Source organism: Lotus japonicus, chromosome 5 (assembly GCF_012489685.1).
Source record: "Lotus japonicus ecotype B-129 chromosome 5, LjGifu_v1.2".
Classification (NCBI taxonomy): Eukaryota; Viridiplantae; Streptophyta; class Magnoliopsida; order Fabales; family Fabaceae; genus Lotus; species Lotus japonicus.
The window spans coordinates 7,857,732-7,880,685 of NC_080045.1; the positions used below are offsets into that span (position 1 = coordinate 7,857,732).

At 35.5% G+C, this 22,954-nt stretch overlaps 2 protein-coding genes across 2 annotated transcripts; one reads left to right on the forward strand and one right to left on the reverse strand.

The window, feature by feature from the left end:
• The first annotated feature begins 9,281 nt into the window (after window positions 1–9,281).
• Window positions 9,282–15,447, forward strand: LOC130717972 (thermospermine synthase ACAULIS5-like). Its single transcript, XM_057568391.1, has 10 exons — window positions 9,282–9,528; window positions 10,143–10,209; window positions 10,367–10,461; window positions 11,489–11,591; window positions 12,865–12,953; window positions 13,755–13,911; window positions 14,004–14,079; window positions 14,213–14,271; window positions 14,539–14,675; window positions 14,977–15,447. Exons 1-10 carry the CDS (start codon window positions 9,377–9,379, stop codon window positions 15,053–15,055), a joined length of 1,014 nt encoding a protein of 337 aa, XP_057424374.1. The 5' UTR covers window positions 9,282–9,376; the 3' UTR covers window positions 15,056–15,447.
• Window positions 15,448–18,408: 2,961 nt separating this feature from the next.
• Window positions 18,409–20,097, reverse strand: LOC130717973 (leghemoglobin). Its single transcript, XM_057568392.1, has 4 exons — window positions 19,944–20,097; window positions 19,713–19,821; window positions 19,480–19,587; window positions 18,409–18,677 (listed from the first exon to the last, which is right to left on the reverse strand). The coding sequence occupies exons 1-4, from the start codon at window positions 20,036–20,038 to the stop codon at window positions 18,546–18,548; spliced, it is 444 nt and encodes a 147-aa protein (XP_057424375.1). The 5' UTR covers window positions 20,039–20,097; the 3' UTR covers window positions 18,409–18,545.
• Window positions 20,098–22,954: the final 2,857 nt, after the last annotated feature.

Sequence of the window (22,954 nt, forward strand, 5' to 3'; positions counted from 1 at the left end):
GAAATATTTAAATTTGATGTAATATACCTTGGTTTTCAGACGCATGTTTCATACTCTTTCAGATGATTATTTAATGTAGAAGTTTTGCGCTGTTGATTATTTTCCGCGTGCTTTTGGAAAGGTTAAGTTTCAAGAATTTCGTAAAATTGAACCTTTGTCATTAATTCAAGATTAATTAATTAACCGATGAAAATTCCTTGTGAAATCTATGACGCTTGGTTACTATGTGACACTCGAGAAATCGGGGCGTTACAAAATCCACATCTCAACCTCCAACAAAACCCACAACATAAACCCCAAACCTCAACTAAACAAAGAGGAGATTAAGAAAAGAACCAGGGTTTTCACCACCACATCTGCAAGATAGACACTGCGAGAGAAAGAGAGATTCATGTGAAAGACATAGATGAGATCAGGGAGAGCCAATATGGAGGAAGAAAGAGACAAGACCACGTGGTGATGGAAAATAGAAAAGGGGTTGAAGCAAGATCTGGGTTGAAGAGATTTTGGTTAGATCTGGGTTGAAGCAAGAAACATGGAAGAAGATTGAGACGGAGGCGGGGTCGCGATCCTGCCAGCGCTGAAGGCGGAGGGTGGCGGCGACAACAACGATAGGAGAGGAAAGAGCAGCGGAGGCCTTGCTCTGAATGCGTTGTTAGATTTTGTTTTTGGAGAAAACATAATCGGCGTTGATGAGCCAATCGTCGATTACATCGTCAACGTCCTCGCCGACGGTGACTTCAATTTCAGACTCGACGACGAAGACGCCTTCAATGCCCTCGGCGAGCTCCTCGTCGCCAGCTGCATCTCCGACTTCCCCGACTGTCGCACCATCCATTCCCAAATCCATTCACCATTTTTCTTTTTTTCTTTCTATGCAGTAATGTAACGATTGGTTTCTGGCTTTGTAATTCTCAGGCTTGCAACAAGCTCTCTGACAAGTTGGGGATTCGTCTGGAACTGGAGGTTGACGGAGATTGAGAAGAGATGGAAGTGGGTCTAAAGTGAAATTTTGTGGAAAGAAGAAGAGGGTGAAGAGGGTTGCAATTGAATGATCGGAGTTTTGGGGTTAGAGAAAACAAAGAGTCCATGAGAGGGTGTTGTTAGAGATGATTGAAGTGATCAGAGAAGGGAGAGTAAGAGGGAGAAGGAGAGAAGGGAAAAAGTCTAAAAACCCTGAGTGTAATGTCTAAAATGCCCATGGAGCACCGGGGAATACTCCGCTGATGATGATCTTGTGGGTTTGCAGGGGAAGGAGATCGACCTGTCTTTAGTGCCTCGTTACCTCTCCTCCCTTAGAGGTGGATTCTTCTAGAAAGTATTTCACTAGAGCGAAGAAGGTGTGGCTATTTGGAAGAGGTTTGGATCATCGACTTAGAACCTATTTGCAGGTTGGAGAAAGGGTTAAGTGTGTGTTCCTCCCTTCTTAGAGTCTTGGTGGAGTTTTGCGTCCCTGTTTTCGAGGTTTTTAATTTGTGGTCTTTCTTTTTGTGCAACTTAGTAAGCTCATGTTTGAGTGCTTTAGCTCAAATTAAGGTTTCCTTTTTTAGGCTTTGGCACTTTTCCTTCGTTCGTGGTTTGTTTAGCTCTTTTGTATAGCTGTGTGTTGGTCTCTACTTTCTTTCCTTTTGAGAGTTTTCCTTTGAGTGTCTCGTTGATTAGCCCGTTCTCAAAGGTTTTTTTATGGAAAATATAAATTCTTTTTCAAAATAACCATAAAATAATCAAGTTTGGATAAAGATGCAATTTTGAATTAAATGTGTTGATTTATTATTTAGTTTATTAATAGTTGACAATACACACCGTTCCCACACTCTCCACCACCATTCGCACTGTTATCTTATGATGGTTGTTATCCTGATGATAAAAAGGCTTCACCTCCACCATCGAGGTTAGTATCTTGTTGCCGTCATACTACTATAATCTATACCATACCACCACCCTTTCCACCATCACTATTTCCTAAACGTGTAAACTGATAATTAATTGAAATTTGATCAGAACCACTATAATAAAAGAAATGAGTCACAATTGTCATCCTTTTCTTGTCCTTTTAAACACAACGAGGTAAAAAAAACAAGTCTTTTCCTGCACATGAAAGAATAGCTGCTCATCATGAAGAATAAGGACACTACACAAGTGAGTAAGTACTCACTATGACATGCAAATTTGAAGAGTGGATTCTCCACAAAACCCTTAGTGGAGTTAACCCACGCTCAACTCAACCACAAAAGAGTTTGCCCTTCCTCATTCTGCTACTCCAACAATTGGATGGGCCCACACAGGACACATTCCATGTTCCGACCTTTTTCTACATTGAGGAATGCTTCACCCAGACGTAAACACGTCTCCATGTATAGATTTTACAAAGTGATGATTCCACAATGGCTTTTCGTTTATCCCATAAGATCTACATGTGACACGTGATATTTATTGTGAATATAACATTTGCATGTTTAATTTGTTAATTAAATGTAACATTTCATCCGGGATGAAAATAGGTAGATCGTTCGCTATGATCTTTGGCCTAGCCTATGAGGTTTAAATAAGTTTTTTTTTTTTTTTCGAAAATGAAAGTAATAATATTAATAATAATCCAACCAGGAGTAAAAGCTCTTAAGGTTGACAGAAAGAACAAGTCTTGTAACTCCTAAACACTCATGACTCGTTTGGTACGCTGTATAGTATAAGGCTTGATAGTATAAGACCTGATAGGATAAGGTCTGAAAAAATTTTAATATTATATAACATTTGATCATACACTATATAATTTGGTGGCGACACTGGTAGTGTGGTAGTGGTGGTATTGGAAGGTGATGGTGGTGGCAATGATGGTGGCGGCAGCGGTAGTAGTGGCGATGTTGGCAGTGGTGGAGGGTGGTGGTGACAGTGGTGGTGGAGGGTGGTGTTGGTGGCGGCGATGGCGGAGGGTAGGGCGGCAACAGTGGTGACATGAAGGTATCAACGATGGTGGCAGTGGTGGAGCATGGTGGTGGCAACAGCGAGAGTGGTGGTGGCGGCGGCAGCAATTGCAGTGATGGTCGAGTGTGGTGGTGGTGGTAGTAGTGGCAATAACAATGACTAGAGCGTGGTGGTGGTGGCAGCGACGGTGGTGGTGATAGTGGTGGAGGCGGTGGTGGTGGATGGTGGTGGCGGCGACGATGGTGGCGGTAGTGGTGGAAGTAGTGGTGGTGGAGCTAGAGCGTGGTGGGGGCGGCGACGTCAGTGGTGGCGGTGGCGGCAGTGGTGGTAGTGATGGAGGTGGTGGTGGAGGGTGGTTGTGGTGGCGACGACGGTGGTGGTGGCAGTGACGGTGGTGGTGGTAGTGGTAGCGACGACGGTGGTGGTAGTGGTAGCGACGACGGTGGTGGTAGTGGTGGAGGCGGTGGTGGTGGAGGGTGATTGTGGTGGCGGTAGTAACGGTGGTGGTGGTGGTGGTCGAGGCGGTGGTGGTGGAGGATGATTGTGGTGGCGGTTGATTAAATATATTCAAGTAGCTTATACATTGCACATTTATCACGTCTTATCCATCATCTTTATAGTGGATTAAATAATCCACCATTTTTATATATAATAGGAGATTGATGTATAAGCTTGTACAATACAGTGACCACCAAACAGTAGATAAGTCCATAATGTATTATATAAGCTTATACTATCATGCCTAATACGGTGTATCAAACGACCCTTAACGTAGCAGCTACACATCCCCAAATGAGCCCCCGCAAAACGACTCTAATAAAATCTTAAGAATAAATAAAGTTAATGTCATTTTAATAATCTTTAGTTAAAAAGTTAGACTCATCGCTTTTCAAAAAAAAAAAATTGACTCAGTCTTATCAAAACGTTTTGTAAACCTAACTTATGAGCCTATTTAGTTAGATACAATTAATATTTTTTTTGAAAAATGCGACTAAGAAAATAGAAAAATTACATTCTCAAAATCATGACACCCGAATAATCACGTATGCACTAAGACCTCCACCAAACTTGTTGGAGGATGATCATGGATCACCAGACCTGTCGCTAATCGAGAAGACAAACTTTGCTAAGAAATCTACCGCCCCTTTGCCAAACGACTCTTCTGAAGCTCTGGAAGCAAGCTCTATGGGCAAATATCGATCACAGGGAGAAGCATCCTGCCTAATCAATGGCATCCTTCCTAGAGGTAGACAATTTTATAGTTCATGTGACTGGTCCCATTTTCCATATATATTATTTAACCCTCATTTTGAGTGTTTTTGCCTTTTAGTCGCAAACCCCGAATGTGGATACAACCGAGGTTACATATCAAATTAAACTATCCCCTCACCTCCTTAAGGGGTAAAATGCCACTCAAACCCATGCGTTGAGGCGCAAAAGTTGACCGGGCATCTAGGGGTAAAGCATTGTTTTGGTGCGGGCCGCGGAAACGGCACCAAATCGAGGAAAACTCTTAATACTAGATATGGCCTGAGGGGTCACGGTCAGCAAGTGAGATGATGAGGGATAATCTTCATCATCGAGAGGGAAACATGCCAGATCACTAGCTAAGGCCCCTAAATGACCGCTCAGTGATAAAGGAGACAAAAGTGCAAACACAACCATGAGGTTTTCCTAGAAGCAACCACTACCCTCTTTCTGATACCAATAGGAAATGGTTTCTTCCTCAACATTGATTAGATTGAGTTTAATTACTATATGTGCAATGACAGTGTAAACGTGTTTTACACCTTCATTTAATTAGAATTCATTAATTTTTTAACATATCATTATTAAGTTTGAATTAAAATTATTTTTTAATGAAAATGAAGAGATGTTATTGGATGCATATATAAAAACGTCGGTGCATACAAATTAAATCCTACGGTGCACTGTTTGAAAACATGAGGGGTAGAAACATCGACAAAAATAGATAGGGGCAGAATTTGCACAAACTTAAAACATCAGGGGCCAAAAATGCTTTTTAGCCAATTTTTTAACACCTTGTTATATTTGTCACCTTGTTAATGTGATATTTGTCACCTTGTATAAACGTCGGAGTAATGTGATATTTGTCACCTTGTTAATTAACAAGAGAAATGTTGGAGAAAAATGCACAATTTCTTTTCTGAATATTTTTTAAATTAATAATAATAGCATTATTAAAGATAATAAAGCAAATCATTTCAGATGAGATATTTGGATTGGATATGAATTGAGGTATGTATATAGTACACATCCACTCCCACCACCCCACAGACAGAGGAATAATACATTGTGGGTGGTATTATCAAAGATTGGCTTGACCACAACCTTGTGAATTAAAAGATAAGTTAATGGGTGGTCTCGCATTGAAAATAAAATAAAAATGTCCAAAATGTGAATGTCCCCACCACCTTTCCAATTGGACCCAATCACACCTATTACCTATATCAAATGTTGTACTCCGCGTGTCACTTTTATGCCCTCGTGTACATGTCACCACAACCCCCCACCTTTCCTCGCGTGCTAATTCTAATTCCTACTTCTCGCAGTCACCAAAATGTTTTTGTCCCACTCTTCATAATGCCAAACCTCAAAGGCCCCAACCATCCAGCAGTACAGTATTCAAATATAGTAAATAGTACTTGTTCTTTACAAAATAGAACTTACAATCTTTGTATGATGGATGTAGGTTGAGCGTTATAATGACGATAGTTATGTTCATGACAGAGCTATTTGGCGGAATACGGTAGCAGTATTTTTGCAAAAAAAAAAAATACTATGACGCTCATGTCATTTTTTAGATTAGAAGAGAATGTCAAAGTCTTTAAAAAGTATTTAAATAGCAAAATATTTATACTTATGAAAGTGAACTGTCAAATCTATATTTATACATGTGGTAAGAAGTGTAATTGTGGCATTGAGCTTTAGTAAAACATTTGTACTGCAAGCCTTTAATTGGAACGCAAAAAAACCGCAACGGCTATAAAGCTAGTTGAAAAGACGGGTTAGCCGAGGCAAAGAGGCATCCGTTCGTTGGATATGGATAGCTTAGCCGAAAGAACAAAAATTGTGCATCTGGACTTGATTAATTGATAAGTACGTCAACCTAAGCATGGAAACAAAGGTATTTTCATAGTGATACTAAGAATCTAGGTTTTGTCACGTCGAATATTGGAGATGGATCATTTCCTTTAAAATAGGAGTACTTGTTACTAGGAGCCAACCAATATAGGAAGATCAGTTAGAATAGTCTGCTAGGTTAACTAGGAGTGAGAAGACATTAACATCGCATAATTTGTAGTGGTTTGTATGGAGTCTAGGATGTAGGTTAGTGATTACATGCATACTTGAGCAACGATTATATTTAGTTGAATTCTCCCTATAAATAGGGATTATTTGTACAAAGGACAATTAAAACTCATCATTTCAAACAAATAAATCAACCCCATCTTCAACCTCTCAATAGTAGTCTCTAAGAGCTTTTTGGAGTATCTTAGGAATTTACATTGAGGAACTGAGTTTCTTTTTCGAGTAATCTCTTGTTGAGGGAATCATTGCGCTTGTTACTCAGCCGACTCATACGACAACCCCTAGATCGAAATTCATTTGAACCACAAAATTGGCACATCCAGTGGGACTTACATTGCTATTGAGAAGTTTTCATGTCCAAACCATAGTAGTCAATCTCGGATAGCGGCGCGGAGCGGCCAACCCCAAAAGTGGGATAGCGGGGTAGCGCATAGCGGGATGACCGCTATTCTGATTTTTCATATATAATTTTATTTTATATAATTTATAGTTTAATAGCATATACATATATATAATTACTAAAAAATGATAAATATAACTTAAAATTCATAACATGATGAAATGATAGAGAAGAGATGCCCTGCTGGAAGAGGAGAGAAACAAAGGGTAGCAAAATGAAATGATTGAGAATAGAAAATTAAAGAGGAAAAGAAAGGAAAGAAAAATAGAGGAATAAAAAGAAGAAAAAAAAAAACCAGAGCAGAATAGAGGCCAAAGGGAAACAGCCAAACAGGGCCAGTGGTCGCCGGAGATAGGCTGATCGGAGGTGGACGGTGCTGTCGGATGTCGTGTTGTGGCCATGTGTGCTCATCGACGGTGGCTGAAGGAGGTCGCACCATGATCAGATTCGCAGAAGAAAGAAGAAGATGAATAGTTATGAAAGTGAAACGCGCGTTTCATTTATTCAAAACGAAATCCCAAAAGTACCCTCAAAGTTTAACCTAATTGTAAAATTTCAAGGGCAATTTAGGTTTTCCTCGAGTTCCCCTTCTCTTCTCCCTGTCGCGCCGCGATCTGGTGCGATTGGCCGCGATTTGGGCCGCGAATTGCGCCGCTCCAGCCGCGACGGTGATCTGCGACGCGATTGTTTCAGAATCGCGGGGAGGGGCCGCAACGCGACGTGACGGCGCTATAGCGGCGCGATTTGCTGCGATTGACTACTATGGTCCAAACCACGACCTATGTAGGGGTACGATTGCTACTTGTTATACGATTATTTGTAGATTCCATTTTTGCTTCAGACCTCAGGTTTATGGGCCAACGTATGTCATGGTTTGGAGATTACAACTTCTCAATAGGAATGTGAGTCTCATTGCAATATAGAGGCAAGTTTACGTCAAAAGGAGGGATGAGGGCATCGAGGGCATTCGCTTTTCATAGCTGAACCTGGCCCTTTAAACATCTTACTAACTGGAGATAGTGAGGAAGACCACAAAGACACAACAAGGGGGGTTAAATTGTGTTTTGGATGAGTGCATCTTCTATAAGAATGTAGTGCAGACAATATAAGTGATTTAGAGGGTAGCGAACAATGTAGACACATATTTTATCCTGGTTCAACCAAAGTCATAGGGCTACTTCTAGTCCTTGGAATCCACCAAACTTTTTACTATCATTCAAGTCTCAAGGACTTCTCCTTAAAAGGATTCTCAGAACTTCTCCTTAGCAAGTATTATTTTACCATGCTTCGTCAAGCACTAACAAGCATTCTTTTCCATTCCTCTTCCGGCACTAATAAGTAATATTTCCCGTGTCTCTCCAGGCGCTAACAAGTATTATTTCTCATGCCTCTCCAAGTGCTAACAAGTATATATCGCTCAGAGCGGATAATGTAGGTTTTGAAATAAGATGGGATGAGTGTGTAATTAAAACTTCATTCATAGGAGAGGAGTATGTGTTTTAAAAAAGGGTTGTCTAAATGATCCATGTGGGTTACTAGCCCACAACTCAATGAACCAATGACATTTTTTATAAACAAATTAATAAATAAGATATATAAATTCCAACTCACTTATCTTTAATGTGATTGGAACCAATGTCATTTTTTATAAACAAATTAATAAATAAGATATATAAATTCCAAACTCACTTATCTTTAATGTGATTGGACGATTAGTTTAACACAAACTTTCTTATAGGTTATTTGGACAACCCTATAAAAAATAAAAAGAACTGGAGTGTAATTAAAACTTCTCTTAAAAGAAGAACAATACTACCTTACTGTAACGTAAAGTTTGGACCATTCTTTATACTGCATTCGTTCCAATATAACTGTCCAGAGAGATAAGAAACACACATATTAAGAAGTGCAATTAATTTTGTTAATTTTCATGAAAGTATTATTTGTTTTCCTATTTCACCCTTTAGAATGCATTTTATCTTTCCTCATTTATTGTTCTTGCAAGGACATTTATTGGAAAAACATCATTTAACACTTTCTTGAAATTCTAACTGGACATATATATATATATGAATAATTTTTTTAAAATGTGGATAGTTAATAAGGAATGAAGGTAGTACTCCCTCCGTTCCTATTTATAAGAACCAAATAGAAAATGTTTTTGGTCCTTTTTATAAGAACCAATTTAGAGTTTGTGGAAAAATAATTATTTTTTGACAAGAATGCCCAATTTAATTGAATTTCTCTCTCTTTTCACTTGTTATAGCATTAGTGATGTATAGAAATTAAGAATAATGAGTGGAGGGTAACTTTGAAAATTTGATATAAATTGAGAACAAATTTAATACAATTATTTAGATTAGCTAAATTTCTTAAAGGATGTGAAGCGATTGCTTGGTTCTTATATTAAGTAATGGAAGGAGTATAATTTAACGATCATAATTTATTCATATTCTTATTATTATAAGTTACATTTTCGATATTGATGTATGTACATTGAAGAGAAACATTTTTAAACACCATAATTGCTCGTGTCACCCCTAATACCACATCCTAATGGGGTACGCAATTAGACTATTAATTAAATACTATCCATCATCCCGTAGCTATAAAAGGCGAGTGCTGCCCACTATTACCACACCCTGCAATCCCATCACTGTATTGCACTTTACAACATCCAATTCTCTTCATACCTCTGTCTTCTCGTTTCCTTTTCCAACCATGGGTGAGGCTCCAGAGGTTTTCTACATCAATGGGTTCTCAAAGTTTGGCCATGAAACTCAACAAAACAATGGTAACCACCAGAACCATGACTCTACCTGGTATGAGGAAGTCATTGATGATGATCTCAAATGGTCTTTTAAACTCAACAGGTTCGTCCTTCATTAGTTCGTCCTTCATTAGTTCAAATCAATGTAAATATCAGTAATGCACAAAGATTTATTTTAATTTATATTAAGTGTATGTTTGAAAAGGCAAGTCTCGGCGCAAGAATTAAGTTGTTATCATGTGACTTTTTAGTCACGGGTTGTCTAAATGACCCATGATAAAGTTTAGGTTAAATAATTCATCATCCAATCACATTGAAGATCAACTCATTTATCTCCAATGTGATTGGATGATGAGTTATTTAACCCGAACTTTATCATGGGTCATTTAGACAACTCCTTTAGTCACACGTTTGAGCCGTGAAATCAGAAACTTCAAAAAATGTGAGATAAGATTATGTACATTAGATCCACAATATAGCATAATATTTGCCATGTTTATATTAAGTGTATCTATGATTTCCTTACACAAACATTAAACAAGATTTTGACACCTTGACTCAAAGATCCGTGTTGAATATACAGTAAGTTTATAATAGATTGTGTTACTGCTCGAAAGATTCCATTTGCTCTGTTTTTCCATATAGATTAATTTTGTTTTGTTTAGTTACACAAACTCATTCTTTTTATCTTTTTTTTTTCCTGATAATTTTCAACAGCGTGCTCCATGAAGCGATTAGCGAGTACCAGGACATAGCTCTTTTAGATACAAAGCGTTTTGGAAAGGTTTGCAAGCCCTGCTAGTGCTTCTAATAGGAGCTCTGTTTTTCATTCTCCATTTACATAATTCTAGTATTGAAAAGCAAAGGGAGGAAAAAAAGGTTTCAAATGATAGTTGTTGTTATGTATGTGATGTTTATTTGAATATGATGCATATATATAGGCCTTGGTGCTTGATGGGAAGATGCAGAGTGCTGAAAATGATGAATTCATTTATCATGAGTGTTTGATGCACCCCCCTCTTTTATTTCATCCCAAGTAAGTATTCACTTTCTTATTTAACATAACATTATGTTAAAAGGAAAATACTGTATTTTTTTTAGTACTTAACATGTAGAGTTCAAGCAAGTAGTTGATTCAAGTGATACATGTTTGATTCTCATAAAATAAGGTATCGAGTTTGAGTTTAGTGAATGAAAAAAAGTCTCCTCTAAAAGAGTTTGTTTCACCATAATATAAATAGGGTTAATCATCTACTTGGTCCCTGTGGTTGTGTGGCCGTCTGAAATTAGTCCCTCCCCGAAAAATCTGAAAATCTAAGTCCTCGTGTTTGGAAAGTGTGTGGAAATTAGTCCCTCCGGCGAGGACCTGCTACACACACTTTTTCAAACGCGAGGGCTTAGATTTTCAGATTTTCCGGGGAGGGACTAATTTCAGACGGCCACACAACCACAGGGACCAAGTAGATGATTAACCCATATAAATATTATCAACTCAAACAGAATTGGCTTGGTTGATGAAACTTGTATTATACCAACAAAAAAAACCTTCTAAAAGTGCTTGTTTATCTTAAGACATTTAATGAAAGTGAAGTTGAGAATGTAATATTTTCATATTTCGTACAAGCTTAAAAAATTTATTTTTTAGTAATATAAATTCTCAGTCATGTAACTTGACATGTTTTCTTTAAATGTCATTTTCATGTCATGAGAATCTTATAAAAATTATATCCGACTAACAATTCCTTCTACTACAAATTTTATATTTTTCAAATTTTTAATTATATAAATTTTAAAAACATTCCCTGAAAAAGTATACAATTACAGCACATATTGCTAGTGATCACAAAATCAAACCACATATGTGTATTTGATGACTCATGTCAATTCACCATTCTTACTAACAATTCTGTATTTCTTGTACTCTCTTAATAAAAGTTAGTTGCAAGATTACAAATATCTTCCACTTGATTATGCTTATGCTTTCTTGGTGGACTTAATTAGGTTGTATTTATTTCATGAACCCTTTGACTAATATGAAGAGGCATGTGTTAATGGTTTGGCAGCCCCAAAACGGTGTTTATAATGGGAGGTGGTGAAGGGTCTGCAGCAAGGGAGGCCCTCAGACACAAGTCAATGGACAGAGTAGTCATGTGTGACATTGACAAGGTTACTACCAATATAACTTCTCAACCGTCCCTTTAATTGAAAAGTTTACAATATCCATATCTTTTACAAGTTTATCATATCCATTTAATTAATAAAACGAATTCCATTTTTTTTCTTAAAAAAATATAAGCTGTGCATATATATAAAAGCAGTGAACTATAAAATATTAATAATGACTATCGGATTTCAAACTAGGGTTAAGTTCCTCAAAAGTTTTTCTTTTTCTTTTTTAGGATTCTTCAAGTTGAAATATATTAATATTTAATAGTGAAGAGATTAAGCTCGAAAAGACAGAGGGATAACAAAAACAAAAACTCCAACCATCCACAAGAATGCACAATCGCTTAATCAATCTAAAAAAAGAAAACAACTACCAAAAACCACAATATATGAAAGAAGGAACCCAAGGAAGCAAAGCTCATGACCTAAAACCAAAACCAAGAGCGACACATACACTTAGGGTGGCCACTACTCCTTCATTTCCTCTTCCAGGCTGCGGATGACCGCCTCATCCCCACATCAAATGTACAACCCAAAAACATGCCAATAAATCACGTCTTCTTGGCTCGCGTCCAATAAGTTCATCAAAAGTTACATATGAATTTTATAAGATTATATGTTAAATAATAATTTAGTTGATTAGAAAATCAACCATTTAATTTTGATCTAAATTTTACATAAAAATGTTATTTGGAAAAAACTTCGGGTACTGTTTAAGTTGCGCAATGAAAAGCAATCCACTTTCTTAGTTTATTAGTGTGATCATTTTTTACTTTTTAAACTCGTGTGTTATGTTAAGATTGGACAGCAGTAAAACCAGCATTATAGAACTGCATTTAACTTTTATCTATACTATTTTATCACATTTAAAAAAGTTATGATAGGTTAAAACTTCAATTTCTCTTATGGTTTATTTTCACTTAGTTTTACTCCATATCTCTCTTTTGTTTTTATCATATTATTTATCATATCACTGATTTCTCGTACTCTATTTTTAGATGTACAACGAAAAAATGGGAACATAACTTAATTTCATATTAAATAGCTAACTAATATTTTATCATTTAAAGTGTGTAACCCCTCCTTAAGGAATCAAATTGATTACAATAAATGTTTGATGGTTATAAAAATACTTAAAAAACAAACATGTTTGATAGATGACTAAGATGTCAATATCAAAACATGGTCCATTAATAACATATAAATTTATATACTCAAGTTGTTGACCATGCTCAAATTTATGTAATCACGTTTGGCTTTCTTATTCTTGCAGGTGGTGGTAGATTTCTGCAGAAAATACTTGACCGCAAACAGGGAGGCATTTTCTAATAAGAAGCTGGACCTTGTCTTCAATGATGCTAAGTAAGAAGCTTGGTCACTTTCTATCTTTACTTATAATTTAGGGGAGCACAACCTCACATATAAATGCTTCATTTATATTTTTCTTTGTTTCAAACCTTCACACATTTTATTTCAGAATAGAGTTTAGTGAAAATAATAATTTAGGGTCAATTTCCCTCCCTAGGACTCTTATTACTACAACATCATTGTTATCATTTTATTTATCAATCATCCCTAAATAACGTGGTGGTATTTAAATATTTGCAAATTTGAAAGCAAGTTATACTCACTAAAGGTGAGAACACAAGTTCAGTCACCAGAAAATCATTTATTGAAATAAACAAATATAATTTCTCTAATTTGTGGTGGTGACACATGTCAAAGAAAAAAAAATTACAAATTTGAAATCCGTTAATCAATTAGTTCTCAGTGGCTGATAATCCCTATTATACCAATAATAGTTTAGCCTAATCCATTGAGCAATACACTAGCATAGTTCCTTCTCTTTACTCAGACCAATCATCGTATACCCTTAGAACTCCATTTTTTCCCAAGAAAAAAAGAATTTGTAAAAGGCTTGTCTAGATGACCAAAGGAAAAAAATTGGGTTAAATCAGCACCAATAATATGTAAGAAAAGTACAATTTCTAATCCAAGTCTTTTTAGGATTATTTACACAACTTCTTTCAAAAATAAACTAACAAATTATATTCTCTTCAAGAACATGTGTGTTGCCCTTTATTTTCTTCTTGTATTGGTGGATCTCATGGAATCTTAGTCTACAAATAAGTTGAAAATTGCAAATCAAATTTTGTATTGAAGGGCTGAATTAGAGAAGAGAAAGGAGAAGTTTGATATCATTGTTGGAGATTTGGCAGACCCACTTGAAGATGGGCCTTGCTATCAACTCTACACAAAATCCTTTTATGAGAAAGTGGTGAAGCCCAAACTCAATGAGAATGGAATTTTTGTGACCCAGGTAGATTATGAACAACATCCTTGTATGCTGTGAGCAGAATAAGCACTTTATCTATTTTTTTATTAAATATAACTTTTTTTTTCATTGCACAGGCTGGACCAGCAGGTATCTTCACACACAAGGAGGTCTTCACTTCTATATATAACACAATCAAACATGTCTTCAAATGTAAGATTATCTAATTCAAGTCTTTTGTTCTAGGATTAAACTTCAGTATCATTAACAGAGTAAACAGAGCACATGGATATTGTGTTTTAATTTTAACTAAGCGATGTTATTGTTTCTTTTGCTTCTGGTGCAGATGTGATTGCATACACAACTCATGTACCCTCATTTGCTGACACATGGGGATGGGTTATGGTATGTGAATTGAAAAGAAAAATACTTGTTTTTTTCTTCCTTTCTTGCAATTAAGTGCATGTTTCAAATCATTTTACATGCATGTTTTGATTAACGTTATCACTTATCACAATTGATTTGGAAAAAAATGAAAATCAATTCTAAGGAGAATTTTATGAATAGCTTCAAGATGTTAGAAATGATTATGAGAAACGAGAAACTATTTCATATATGCTATAATTAAGTATTTAAGCATCTATTTACATATAATTTCTATGCTTAATACAGGCTTCAGATCAACCCCTGTCAATTAGTGCTGAGGTAATGGACAAAAGGATCAATGCAAGAATAGATGGGGATCTGCTCTATCTGAATGGTGCTTGGTTCAAATCATCTACCATCATGAATAAGACTGTTTCACATTCGTAAGTACTTGCAGTTCAAATCCTAAAACCAAAGTCCAGTAGCCCTACACAAATTTCAGATCTTTGATAGTCCTAGTTAAATGTAGCATGTTTGTATCAACATTTTTTCTTCAAAATCGATTCTGACACGTAGAAGTTTCTCACTCAAAATTAATTTTAACTTCAGAATCATTTGAAGAAGTACTTCTTAAAATGCACTTAGCCACAACACTATAACTATTCAATGAAAACTTAAGATGCCAATGTCAACATGCTCCCCCTCCATTTGATTTTGACATCAACTGTATCATCATTGTTACAGATTGCAGAATGAAACTCACGTCTACACAGAAGAAAATGCTAGATTTGTTCCTGGACATGGCATGGCTTATCGCATCTGAAGTTAATTCAAGCCATAGATTGAAGAAAACTATTGCATACTCTCACCTCAAAGTATTGGGTCATACCATGAAGATTAAGTTTGAAGTAAAATATGATCAGGGCACATTCAATATTTGTATCACATGCATGTCAATTGCACAGTGTAATCGTAAGGTGTTATTTAAAGTGTGTGAGGATTTGCTGTACAGAAAACAATAATGGAAGAGCTAGAAAATCAAAAAATAAGCATATAATATCTACATGATTCATTAGAGTATGTAATTGCTTCTTCAACTTGGCCCGCGAAATTTGAGCAAGCTTCACTAATGCTCCAAGGATTAATTAATCAAAGTGATGAACTCATGAATATTACAATGATTTTAAAAATTACAGAAGGCACTTTATCCGCCCACTTTTATATGTCGTTTTAATGTTAATATTATTATTTTTAGTGAAATCGTCAATTTTTTTTACAGTAGAAGAATTTTTATTACTTAATATCCTTGAGAACATCCTTCTCTAACAATCAACATGAGTAACTAGATCAAATACTCTCAATTAGAGCGCACAATTCAACCTTTCTAAAAAAGCCCTGTTTTGCAAGGGAGCCTTGTACATTCTTCTCCATAATAACATGAATCACTATTAAGTTAAAATAACATACACGCAAAATAGCAAGTGCACTCAATCGCACAAGTAATATAAGATATGGAGGTCATAGTTATCATATCCAAGGGACCAAGTAAAAGAACCAACTCTAGGGGGAGTTCATAGCTCAAGCAAATTATAAGTTTGAAGTTGATGTTGTGATCATACAAGCAAAGAAAATAACAAACAAAAATGAGAATCTATTATATAAAATACCCGACATTGCAAAATAATTGAATTATCTTCCTCCGATTTTACATATGTTACCTAAGAATCTATGTGCCAGCTCTACTTCTCAACTGCTAGATAAGTCACCAGGTTGTACCTAAACTACCAACCCAAGAACACTACCTAAATGCAACCGTCATGCAGACATGATTACTTGAATAGTTGCAAAATAAGGCGAAAAGGCTACATAAGAGATATTTCACTACCAAATCATAGGGCAGTCGAAAGCATATGAAAATTTCTCCTAATACCTCGGTCAAGGCACCAAAACTAATTCCTTACATTTTATTCTCTTTAATGTTCCATAGACTAATTTCCCACCAGGAGCAAACGTACCATATTGCTCATACAATCCTTAGTAGCTAACATCTTAAAAAGAATTGAAAATACTCAATCTTTCAGTCTTTCTCTTTTCTCCCTCTCCTTATTCTCCAAAGCTCAATGTGATAGCAGGATGCTTGGTCAGCGGATCACATGGTACTATACCTTATACTCAAATACTCCATTAATAGAAATAATTAGGTTAGACTCGAGCTCTTTACGAGGTGAAGAGGCACGATTGTGACATTTAAGTATCATGATCGTGGCTTCTAAATTGGTCTCCACATGCGTGTAAGGTACAAACTGTAAGTTCAAAAAAAGTTCTCACATTAGGGGAAGAAATATTTGAATGATGATAAAACGACAAAGCAGCTACTGAAGATCAATATGAAGAATGAGAAAAGGCTAATGCAAAGCAAGGAGAATGGGATCCCGAAGAAAATTCAGCTGAAGTATACATAACACAGAGACTATATCTATCAAGCATTATAATCATCTCATGGTATCGTCCGCACAAGCATGGTCTAGTCCCTATCATCCAAGAAGACATTATCCATAACTTGGATTGTCCATAACTTCATTGTCTACCAACCACACTGACCAAGGATTCAATGATCTTACTACAACTCTTATTCAAAATATTCCTATTACAAAGTGCCCTATAGTTATAAAGTATGAGCTAAGTATAAGAAAGGCAAATTGTTCTTGAAGAAAGTGAAACAAAGAGCTAAGTTTGTTCACACGTGACCTGTCTATGTCTTTGAAGAGTACAACAATCAAAGGCAAAGTACAAAGCTAAGAGCTAAGTGTGTCTTTAACAAAGTCACGTGGTTTCCATACAATCTTCATGGGCGGGCCCCTTAAATCTTTCTCATCATACACAATTTTTTTGTGAATATTTTTTTGTGAACGTTGTCAAACACAAAAAACTATTACTAATATCAAACTTTTAACGTTCTTATCTTAAATATCATTGATTCACTTAGGACTAAAGTAAATTAACTTAAACTTTGCGTTGGATCAAACTCTTAAAATTAAAATCACAAGACTCCGGAATATATTTTCTATATCACCACTCAAACTTGTTTTCCCTTTATTCTCTACTAGGTGTTTCTACATCAATTATATCTCTCCCCTTATTTCAACGATTTTCATTTACTAGGACATGACACGAGAATAAGAATATTTTGTGTATGACAGTAAATAATATAATATGTGCACTTCATTTTTTTTGAGCGTGGAGCTTGTATTCGCTTCATGCGAATTTCTTTCTAGAGACAACTTACTTCAATTACCAATTTGCTAAAAGTTAAGACAATATAATGTGACAGATCTCTATTACCTCTAGGATTTGGAATTCGCTCCAAATCAAGCGAATTGCACTTTGCGGTCACATCACCATCTCATATCGCAAAAACTACCTCATAGTTGTAATTTCAATTTAACTATGATGTAAATTGATGTAAGTTGTAAAAAAATCAAACAAGTGTACCACATAAATGGGAAAGTGATGAATACTGACTTAACAGCCTATAGTATACTGGCTGTCAAAATTTGTGTTCCGTGAAAATGTGTTTTTGGACAATTTTGAGAAGTATTTTCCCAATTGCATCTTATACTATTTTGGTAAGCTCTTTAATTCACAAGTTTCACTTTCATGATTGCAGTTGTTTGATTCTTTTAAGTCATATCAGTTCTTAAGTATTGATCTACTTGATGGTATATATTTAGATCACATTTATCTTGTGAGCTGCTAATACAAATTTGATAACCACTTGGATCATTTGCTAACAGTTTCGGTGTCCCTAAGTTGGTAATCTCTTGTGGTACAAATAGTACCTTGACTTCGAGATACTAGGTATAGCAACTTGAAGTTATCGATACTGATTTTCGTGGGCACTGCTAATGCAAAAAAACAATAACGTTGGCTTATTTAGAGTCTGCTAATTTAATTCGCCTATACGGCCAATAGTTATTTTTATGAATTTACATTGGGCAAAGCATCGTGCAAGCTATGTGCTATAGTCGGCTAAGCTGACCAATGGTAATGTAGCATCAGCCATCATAGCCGACGCTAAATCGTCAGTTTTAATCGATTTAACACGACACTATTTGAATTTATAGCTTCAATCAATTTAAACGTAGTAGTATGCAAAACTATAAAGTAGAAACATCATTGACAGAATTGACAAATATATATTAAGTATTTGAATTTTATTTATAACAAGTTTTATTGGAGTACAAATATTATTATTTAAATATTTTATGCCATTATGACTATATTTTAAACCATTGTGACTATATATTTCGATTTTAACCCATTGCCTTCTTAATTGCAGTTGCTAGTCCATCATATGCTCCTTCCCAAGCGGTGCTCAAGTCATCACTCCATTCGTCCGCCCCAACTGCTTCCTTTACTGTTTGAAGCAGGGCTTCTTTAACCACCTGCCAAACAAAGAATAGCATCATATAAGAAGTTTTTTAAGGCACGTTAAATAATTAAAAAAATTATAGAAAAGTGAAATATTCAAAAGAGTTGTAGTCCTAAGAGAAATTTGAGTTAAATCACCAATTTTAGGTGTACTAATTATATTTAAGATGGTTTCAAAAAAATTATATTTAAAATTAGTGGATTAAAAATTTCATATTTAATCACTAATTATCTTAAGTATTTTTTGTTTTGAATCTGTCTTTAAGTATTATTGACTCATTTAGGATTAGGGTAATTTAAACTCAAACTTTGCCTAAAATCATTTAGAAGACTATAATAATACTACTTTCATTCTTGTGTAACTGTCTGGGGAGAGAAGAAACATACTTATTAGGGAGTGAAATTAATTTTGATAAAAGTATTATTTATTTTCCTATTTTACACTTTAAAATGTACATTTCCTCATTTATTATTCTTATAAGGGCATTACTGGAAAAAATAGCATTTAATACTCTCTTAAAATGTTAAGTGGACAATAGGAACATTGTTTTTTTATAAAATGGACTATTAATAGAGAACATATATAGTATTAAATACATTGGCGGCTTAAAAAGATATGTTATTTTGATGAACACTTTACTATATTTAAATCTTAATTTAGAGCCTTAAAAAAATTACTAGTATCTACCTTTATGTTATAATTTTTATTTGATATCGTAAATAGCACTTAAAAACGAAAATCTAATTATGAAAGGAGTGATAAATTGATAATCACACCATGCAAAATTTAAGACTACATGTTTTTAAGATCATTACCACGAAATGAGGATCAGTAACGGCTTTCTGAACGTGGACAGCACCTAAGCTGGCATCTGCAAGTGTCACTTCTCCTTTTGCTACGAGTTGAGTGGCAGCATCACGAGTCTATAATTCAAAAAATATAGTGTAATAGTATACCCGTGTTTATTGAAGAATGAAAACAAAAAACAATGTTAAGTTTTATTGTCAAAAAAGAAAAAATTAAAAAGTTTATGCTAGATTGCACTTACCAGTGCAAAAACCTTTTCAGCATGGGCCTGGAGCTGAGGACTATGCTTAGGCCCAGACTCCTTTAGAAAGGAGAACATGTCTTTTGCAGTTGGTGCTATCTCCAATATACTGTTTTTAATCAAGCCAAAATTAATGGCTCACATTATTTACATCATTTCTTTCCAAAACACAACAAACAATAGAAGAGAAAACACACAAATGAAAGACACTCATTGAGAGATAAAACTTACACGGTGTAGAACAAAACACTGTTGGTAGGAAGGTTTTTCTTGAATGTTTCGTATGAGCTACCCACTAGAGCCTCTTGCTGCGCAGTGAAACCCATTTTTCTTTTTCTTTTTTTCTTTTTGTTATCTGTATTCTCCAATGCAAGTATGAAACAACTTCACATCCAACAATTGTTTATATAGGCGACTTGGAGAGTGCAAATAGATGGAGTGTGTTTCTTGAGATCGTGATTGGAAGAATTTCTGGTGTGTGGTGCATGGCTATTAGCATTATTAAGAGACAATAACTTTTCAAAATCATCATCGAACAAATTATTCAATTAATTAAAATAAATAATTGGTAAATTATTTAGATTTCAATAGAATATTATGCCTTAAAAAGCCTTACTTTTATTTTAAATGGGATTAATATTTAGACGAGTCCTGAGTTCTACAGATCAATTTTTATATATTTGCATTAGCTTTTTTTTTTCATTCAATTTTTATTTACTCTCTTAAGCAATTCTATGCTAGGCTAAAAGCAGGTCCACCAATAAACTATAACTTCACTACTAACATTTTAATGCATATTATTTATCATATTATGATCATTATGTGCTACAATAGGTCTATTTAGATATATTGTCGTTACTAGTGCTACCTGGTGTTAGCACTCATTTTGAAAAAGTTAACGAAATACAATCGATAAATTGAGAAGAATATGCTTTTATGTCAACTCAATTGATATTCAAATATAAATTATCTCACTTTTTGTTTTTCTATTAAGAACTAAGAACTCATGGTTGGAGTAAAATTTATAAAAAGTTGCTTAAGCACATGTGGGAGTACGAGACCACATGAATAATGATAAGAACTAAGAACCTAGGGTCCCCGATGGTTAGTTCAAATGGTAAGAGCTAGGGGACATAAGGGTTGGGAAGGGGAAGGTCCAGGGTTCGAATCCTGGATGAGAAATTTGAAGGGATTTTCTAACTTACTAACAACTAACCACTAACATTTGCCTATAAAAAAAAACTAAGAACCTTGGAAATAAAAATACTAAATAAAGTTTTTATGGTTAATTTAAGAATTAAAACTAGTTTTCTTTGAGTGTTCCTTTTTTTTTCTTACATGTTAGTAATTTTTTAAAGGAATAATAATATGTCGCCGAATGATAGCTCAAGTGGTAAGAGTTGGGTAACATATTTTTGAAGGTGCAATTTATCTTTCCGATCTAAAAAAAGAATAATAATATTATATAACATAACACTACTAGAAATTCGCTGTTTAGCGACCGAAATATTTCAGTCACTAATAGAGACCGACTTTGCGACGGAATCCATGATATTTTGGTCAAACTCCAAGTTTGACTTGCTAGCAACCGATTTAGCGACCGAAATTTCCGTCGCTAAAAAGTTAAATGAACATAGTAAAGTAAAGTAGCGACTGAACTAGCGACGAATTATTTAGCGACCGACATATCGGTCGCTAGTAGCGACCGATTTACCAACGGAAATATTAGCGACCGAAATTTCCGTCGCTAAGGAAGTAGAATAAACATAACAATGCAAAGTTGAGACCGATTTAGCGACTGAAATGATAGTGACCGAAAATTTCGTCGCTAAAACGTAGAATAAAAATACCAATGCAAAGTAGCGACCAATTTAGCGACCGAAATTTCCGTCGCTAAGAAGTGGAATTAAAATAACAAAGCAAAATAACGACCGATTTAGCGACGGATATGTTAGCGACCGCTATATCCGTCGCTATTCCATGAAAAACATAAACTTAAGTGTGTTAAAACTCTGAAACCCAATCTAATTCCCAAACACCTCTCGATTCTCTCTCTCACGAAACCCTACCGCCGCTGCAACGAGCTCGACTTTGTGGAGGAGATCGTCGTCGCTCCTACCGATCTCGCACTCACTCCTCTCTTTGATTTCGCACCTCCGTCGAGACGTCTTTGTTCGCGACCACCATACTCTCCGTGGCATCGTCCTTCGTCTTGCCGTTCTCCGTGGCGTCATCTTCCATCGTGCCACTGCTCTACATCACGCCGTTTTCAGCCGCACCGTTCTCTATTATGCCGTTACCGTTCTCCGTCGTTGTATCTTTTATGCATTTTTTGCTCTCTCTATCTCTCGCTCTCTGACAGGTTCTCTTTATTTCTTTGTTAGGGTTTCAAGTGAGCAATGTTGAAGATGATCCGAGTGAGGGCAACTTTGGCACGTCCCCTTCAATCTGGGTCTTTATACCTTATTTGTCTGATCATATTCTTTTTTTGAGAGGTAATTTTTCACTTTCAGCAATGTTTTATATACTTATTTACACAAGATCTGTAGTTAAATGTTTGAGTTTGTTGAATGGGCTTCTAATTGAATTTAGTGATTAAAGTAGTTGAGGCTTTGGCTTACTATTTTCCAACTGGTTAAGACTCAAGTTTGTTTTTTCAGCTTTGTTGTAATCTTTTCAAGGTTAATGAAAATGGCATCCCCTGGAATAATACATGAACCCCTGCCTTTCATTTTTTTTAGTTTTCATGTAAAAAGAGAAGAAGAATAAAGCATGACGTGGATTCATGCATAGACTATTGACCTCTACAAGTTTTCTGGAGGAATATGCTTCTGATTCGAGGCCCCAGAGTAAGAGAGCTGCCCAACTAAGATAAGTTGGGATATGCGGTTATGAGAAGTTTGTATTAGCTTTAACTTATGGTAGTATTGCAACTGATATAAATACTTAATTTAGCTCAGCATTTGTCTCTTGAAACTTTTGTTTGGGTGCATGGGATATCTCGAGTTTCCATAAGTCTCACTACCCTTCTTTAGTTTGGCCTTTACTCCTACATTTCCACTATTGATAGTACAATGAGAATTCGGAAAGTTCCTTAATTTAGTAATGTATTGTCTAACTGACATGTTTCCTTATTGTAATAGAAGAAACCCCAATTCTTATGTGTATTTTAGTACTCCGGGAAGTATTTGCCCAAAGATTACGTTCATATAGCTCTTTAGGTGTAGCAAGAGACATTGAGT